General features: G+C 34.5%; 2 protein-coding genes across 2 annotated transcripts; both read right to left on the bottom strand.

The window, feature by feature from the left end:
• Nucleotides 1–1,439: 1,439 nt before the first annotated feature.
• On the bottom strand, nt 1,440–2,142 carry LOC139885035 (uncharacterized). The gene has a single exon (XM_071868989.1). It carries the CDS (start codon nt 2,074–2,076, stop codon nt 1,618–1,620), a length of 459 nt encoding a protein of 152 aa, XP_071725090.1. The 5' UTR covers nt 2,077–2,142; the 3' UTR covers nt 1,440–1,617.
• Nucleotides 2,143–5,527: 3,385 nt separating this feature from the next.
• LOC139885026 (uncharacterized) lies at nt 5,528–6,193 on the bottom strand. Its single transcript, XM_071868982.1, has one exon. It carries the CDS (start codon nt 6,114–6,116, stop codon nt 5,697–5,699), a length of 420 nt encoding a protein of 139 aa, XP_071725083.1. The 5' UTR covers nt 6,117–6,193; the 3' UTR covers nt 5,528–5,696.
• Nucleotides 6,194–6,780: the final 587 nt, after the last annotated feature.

Below are 6,780 nucleotides of genomic sequence, written 5' to 3'. Positions count from 1 at the left end.
TCTTTCTCAAAAAATTAGTTAACATAAGTGATATTCATTTTATTTTAGGGTTACTACATCAAATTATGGTCTTCAAATAAAGATAATTTTTTTTGTATTGGATATATTATCATATTTGCATTATTCTGTTTTTTATTTTTATTTTGTACTCTTTTAGATTATGATCTTTTATTTTTATTTTATTACAACAACAAAAACAATAACAATCAAACTCAATCCCACATGTGTGGGGTATGAGAGAGGTGAGACGTAGACAATCATTCCTCTATCCTTGAATAGAGAGAAGTCATTTCTCCACCCCGAGTGAAACACTCCAAGAGTATAGAAGGTCTTCCCTCTCTCTGTTCGACGAGTAAAGAAAATGCTTCCAACGAACCTCCGGCAAAAAAAAAAATAAAAAAAAAATGACGCCATGAAAATGGAAGAATCAAATTTTCATGGAATTTAGATCATGTCTGGGATTCAATTTAGGGGTATTGCATGTGAAGATTTATAAATGCTATACTTTCTATGTTTTCTAATATGATGTTAATTGTCTTTTTTAAAATAACTTATATTATTCGTTAAAGACATTTTTTTTGCTTCGTTTTATGTACTAAAATTCTTGAGACCGACCCTGATTAACTTATTTCCCCTGGTGCGTGTGTTGATATGAATGAAAGATATGGATGTATATAGTTGCTTCTGTTATAAATAGGGTATGGTATAATAATATGGATTGATCTTGAATCGCGTAAAACACCTTCGCAATTAAGTATATTCACCCTATCAAGCCTCGGGTTACAAGAAATCGTAACTGGGATATGACAAGACTACAATTCGTTTTCAGACAAGAAGAAATTGAATCAATATTAGAGTGTTTTCGTTATTTTTCTTTGTGTTCTTGAATGAAAGTACGGAGTAACTTTTTATTTTCTGGATTGAAAACCTGTTAAAACAGTTAAACACGAAAGAGTGTAATTAAAGGTCACAATCCTTCGTTTTGGCGGGAAAACTTGTTAATTTAACACACATGACTTTTGCTCAGCTCCCACTATACTTGCTACGATGTCTAGTCAACTCATAGGTGCGTTCACTCCACACGCTCTTAACCTGTTGTTAAGTATAACTAGATAACTCTTACTTTCAAATAAATCTTTAATTATTAAAGTGATTGTTAGAAAACACTAATATCACAACATTTTACAACATTTTTGTGTACCCGAATGAATAATTAATCAAGGGTTGAACCTTGATTAGGATTTGGGAATAGATTTGAAAAATGTCGTTTACAAATCATATCATACTTTATCAAGGAATATGATGAACCTTATGAAGAACCATCGATCGTATCCTCTCCGGAATAATTTAATACTCATCACTCATGATTAAAAAAAAAAAAAAAAAAAAAAAAAACCTATGAACACAATAAATTACCGTTAATTTTAATTCCAACACCATATTCAATTGATAATTAACAATTGCAACACTAAATTACATAGCAATACAATCATAGAAAACAAACCTTAAGGGGCACGCGATACATCCTATACTATAAATGGATAAAATACACAGGTGCTTAACTTTGTGCATGCAATGCACAACTTATTCATAAACAAGCTAAACCATAACACCTACTTATTTGCGATCCCCACCACCTCCATGACCAGACCCGTATCCACTTCCCTCACCCGAACCCTCACCGGATCCTCCACCACGTCCACCGCCTCGTCCCCCACCACCACCACCGCCGCCGCCACCACCACCGCCACCTCCTCTTCCTCCTGAACCAGATCCGGCATGGGATCCAGCAGACGAGCCAGCTTCTGAGCCTGCTCCTCCTCCCCCTCCTCCAGAACTCGAGCTAGAACTCGAGCTTGAAGAGCTGGAGGATGAACCCGACGACCCGGATCCAGCACCTGCGCCAGACCCTGAACCACCTCCGCCCAACCCAATTCCGATTCCGACTCCAGCACCTATCCCTACCCCACCCAAATCCAAACCCAAGTCCTTCCGTGCCACTCGACACTCGGACACCATGACTAAAGTTGAAAGTACTAGCAGACTAGTCAAACTCAATGCCCTCAGTTTTGCCATATCCTGAACCAAAGTTAATCAGCAACAAAAAATGTTAATGTGTTGCTTGGTGAGTCATTTGTAACTGATACATAGGTCTATTTATAGTTGTAGGGTGCAGTGGGGTATTTTTAGTGGGTGAATAACTAAGCACAATGTGAAGCTAGTGTGGTGTACACTTAAGTATATGACCACTAACACTTAATATTTTGTTTGTTATATATATTTTCGGTGTTGAGACGTGGTGAACGACAATTCTAATTTTTTAGTACCCACCAATCCATTATTGAATTTTAAGAATATTTAATTAATTTCATCAAATCAAAAGATTTACACTCATCTAACCTTGCTACCTTACAACCACATACACTGCTAATTAATACATTAATATTGATTTTGTAACAAGTTTGTATCATTAACAAATTTTTTAAACAGGACATTTTAAGCAATTATAACGCGACATACGATGTAATCATCAATTATGTGTAGGCAAATTAAAATTGGTTCGGTGCGGTTTGCACATTTTCCTAATAGATGTGATGTAGTACTCCGTAAAAGGATTAAAAAATTAGAAGTTCTTTTATATCTAAAGGTAAAAAGTTTAAAGTTCACAATAATAATACTACGTAGAATGTAATAATGAATTTTTCTTAAAAGCACCTGTTTTTATTATCTCAATGTTATAAGTTATGATATAAATGTTATAATAATAATAATTGAATCTTGATTGATTTTTAATCTTAGATTTATTCACGAAAATGTTCTAGTGTTTACACGGATGTAAAAAGTACTGAGTAACATTCTACTACAAGTTTCAATAACCGGTGAATTGTACTAAAATAGAAGCCCAGTCCGCATCAAATCGGTAATTATCATTTTAATTACAGAAAATTTTGGGTACCACCGGTACCAAGAGGGTATGCAAGTTTTTTAGTAACAAAACAATTAATCTGTAATAAATACGATAATTAACATCCTAAGTTTAATTAATTTTTTTCTTTAAAATAGGTTGTAAAAAACACAGTGAAGTGTGAAAGAAGCAAAGAGTTTGTGGCTGAAAAATGAAAGCGTGCAAGTGGATGAATGATAACATATATTGTTGCTCAATCGACACGGTTTTAATTTAGGTACCACTTTATATATTGTAGTGGAATTATGCAATTATTTACTGCATAACACACTTCAGTGTGAATGTAAATTCCACCATGGGAATGAATAAGATGTTGCAAAATCAATCAGGAATATGATAAGGATCGCTATTGGGAATGATGATCTTGATTAAAGTATACATAAAACTTGCTGCAATACAATACTCAATATTTATTGATTTTCTAATGCGTTTTCTGGCAATCGAAAAAAAAACCCCGGTACCCGTGCTCATGACGGGCAGATATATATGAAAAAATGTACCCGCAGGCACGGGTTGGGTAAAATTTTGTACCCGTTGGCGGGTCGCGGGTATTTCATATCTGCCACGGGTAATACTTTATCCGTAAATCCGTAATGCCAGTTTGAGCTACCCGCGGATATACCCGTTTATCCGCATACATATACTTAATATATGAAATTTTTAATATAAATTTTTAATGTGTTTTATAATTATTCGCGGATAAAACCTACGGGTAGTAGGTATCCGTGACAAAAAATTAGTTAAAGTGCACATTTTGTAAACGCGGGTATCCGCAGATTGCGGGTACGGACAGAAAAAAATTTCGCGTGGGCGGGTAAACGGGTACCCTCGGGTAAAAAAAAATCTCGACGGACGGGTCGCGGGTATTAAGGACCCTTGTCCGTCGCTCGCGGGTGGCATCCATATCCTTTTCAAACATGTGCTTCAATTCAAAGATCTAGTAAATACTCAACATAATCTAGTGGTTAGGGCCTAGTATATTTGTAAAGAGGTCTCAAATTAAAATTTTGTAGTGACCAACGAATGGTTGGAAACTGCGGTTTTTACAAGAGGTCTCAGATTAATATCTTATATTGGTAAGGAAAATGTTAGAAATGAAGAGAAAGGTTAGAAACGACCATAGAATAATTCAGTTGGACCGCATACATCGACGTACGAGTTTCGAATATTCTTCCTATAACCCGAACACATTAGTTGTTTAATTAATTGATAACTAAAGAAATTACAAGAAACCAACAAATTATAGGTTTTTAATATGCTACTACATTCAAATTATAGATTAATATTGATGTGAATTAACATTAAACGCAAAATTGTTTGAAAAAAAAAACTTAAATTTTTTAAATTTAAATTATTTTTGTTCACATATGAACATTCGTGTCTATGAACATGAGAAAGCTTTTTAACATATATTTTTTTAGTTTTTTTTTTTTTATAATAAAAAAGACTAAATAACATTTATATACGTAGTTTATTGTATTGACATTTATAAATTTTTATAATTTATTGATGCTCCTTGTTGTTAAATTTTGTTAGTTCTCGTTTGAATAAAACAGGACCAATATGATTTGTAAAATATTTGTATCTAAGCTCTTCATGGAGATGCATTATATTTCTTCCGTCTCGCTACAAGTATTCATATTACTATTTTGGGATATCTCATTTCAAGTATCCACTTTGTATTTCAATCAATGAAAAAAGGTTATTCTGAAGAGAGAAAATTTCTATTCGATGGATAGTGAAGTTGGTGGAATTTTCTAAAAGTGTGTGCGAAAAGTAAGTAAACACTTATAATGGGACGGAGATAGTATTACACAGTATCGAAGTTGCGGAAAAATGATATCTGAATGAACTCAAAGAACGGTAAATGAATCAAAGGGAATATAAAAAACTCAATTATGCCTTTTGTAATCAACCTAAACAAATTTACGTTCTACTTTCACTCGATACCTCATACACAATTTCAATAGTTTAAAAATAGAAGAATACACAAATTAACGATTATATACACACTTAATAATCGGGTACTATTCTGAAAAATAATAGTAAATAATTAAAGTACTGCTCATAACCTTCTCCCTAATAAGTATATTATAGTAATTTGATGAAATAAATACTTTGTTAACTAATTAATAAATAATGATGCAAACTTAAGTTAAAAAGATAATGAGGTAAATAAATCTAAAATTAATCGATCACCCATAACTTCAAATAAAACAAATTTAGATCATTTGTAACGCGCGTGTTTAGATCAAATTTTCACCAACACACCACGAACATGTCTATAACGCAGCGTGCTGAGCTTTTATATTGTTTGGCGTGTTGTTTTAGCACACACAAGTTTTTTGACGTGCTAACATCAAACATTTTTTTTAATATTATGTTGATATATATATTTTCAATATTTTATCTTTCTTATTCACCGAACTTTCAATTGTATTTTGACATCTCAGCTAACAGGTCATCCAACACACCACCCTACTACTCTCAATTTTCCAACACATTTGTCACGTCAGCGCTAACTACCTAGGGCTGTAAATGAGCCCAAGCTGATGAACAGTATTAACCTATAAAATCACACAATTTATTACTAATAATATAATTACATAAATAAGTGAAGAATCACATCAAAATATTAAGAAAGGTTGTATAACCATTTATTTATTAATATGGTATAAGTAGCTACAAATACGGTGACATAACACTTAACATCATACGTTTAAGCTTTCATTTAATCACCACCTCGGCGTCCTGATCCTGCACGCGATCCAGCAGAAGATCCTGCAGACGAACCTGCTTCTGAACCGCTACCTCGGCGTCCTGATCCTGCACGAGATCCAGCAGAAGATCCTGCAGACGATCCTGCTTCAGACTCACCTCCTCCGGAGCCACTATTGCTTGAGCTCGATGAGCTTGAAGAGGACGAGGAGCTGGACCTGGATCCTGACCCGGATCCAGATCCAGCACCGGCTCCAGAACCACTTCCACTACCTCCTAAACCAATCCCAACGCCTGCTCCTACCCCGACACCGACTCCTCCAAGATCTACACCTAAATCTTTCCTTGCAATTCGGCCCTCGACGCTCAATTTGATCGATGAAGCAACGACCTGCAGTGCTAGAAGTAGTAATAAGAACTTCATGAATGCCATTATGCTTGTGATAAGTGAGGATATGTACAATGTGGGTTGACTTTTAGAGATCAAAGATTATCAAGATGTATTGTGGTTTGTGGATATGATATGAATGTGAAGTTGCATGGTTCATGTATATATAGTAGTTTTGCATGGTGGAATGGACACGTAGTGAGTGCAAGTGGAGAATTTGAAATGGCGAGTGGACTCTAAAAAGTCAAAATTCTTGTGGCTGACTTTACCCTATATTTTTCAGGATTAACAAGTTTATTACAAGTGTCTGCCGACCCACTTGATTTATTTCATTATATCCATCCCACTAATTATACATTTTCACTGGTTTTTGAAATGAAACTAACACGTAATCTCAAGAGCATCTTTTGTACTTCATTATTACACTCTACTGCCGAATTTGTAACAAGGTCTGTTGAGAATTTATGGACTTAAACAACAATCACCAATTCAGATTTGGTGATTCCACAAACAAAAACGAATGTTAATAAAGAAAAGTAAACAAAAACGAATGTTAATATATATAACCTAGTGAACTTGCGGGCATAGCAACGGTTCTCCCCATGTACTTTGTGTCATGGGATAGGGAGAGGTCATGGGTTCGATCCTTAGGGATGACATGATTTTCTTTAAACCAATTGTGAACACCAATAATGGTGGTATATATTGA

The sequence above is a fragment of the Rutidosis leptorrhynchoides genome, chromosome 1 (assembly GCF_046630445.1).
Source record: "Rutidosis leptorrhynchoides isolate AG116_Rl617_1_P2 chromosome 1, CSIRO_AGI_Rlap_v1, whole genome shotgun sequence".
Lineage (NCBI taxonomy): Eukaryota > Viridiplantae > Streptophyta > Magnoliopsida > Asterales > Asteraceae > Rutidosis > Rutidosis leptorrhynchoides.
Note: the sequence above shows the minus strand (reverse complement) of the source record. Positions and strands in the feature narration are given on the sequence as shown.

Excerpts from the sequence above, each read along its gene's own strand:
- LOC139885035 (XM_071868989.1), bottom strand. The coding sequence starts at position 2,076 with ATGGCAAAACTGAGGGCATTGAGTTTGACTAGTCTGCTAGTACTTTCA.
- LOC139885026 (XM_071868982.1), bottom strand. The coding sequence starts at position 6,116 with ATGGCATTCATGAAGTTCTTATTACTACTTCTAGCACTGCAGGTCGTT.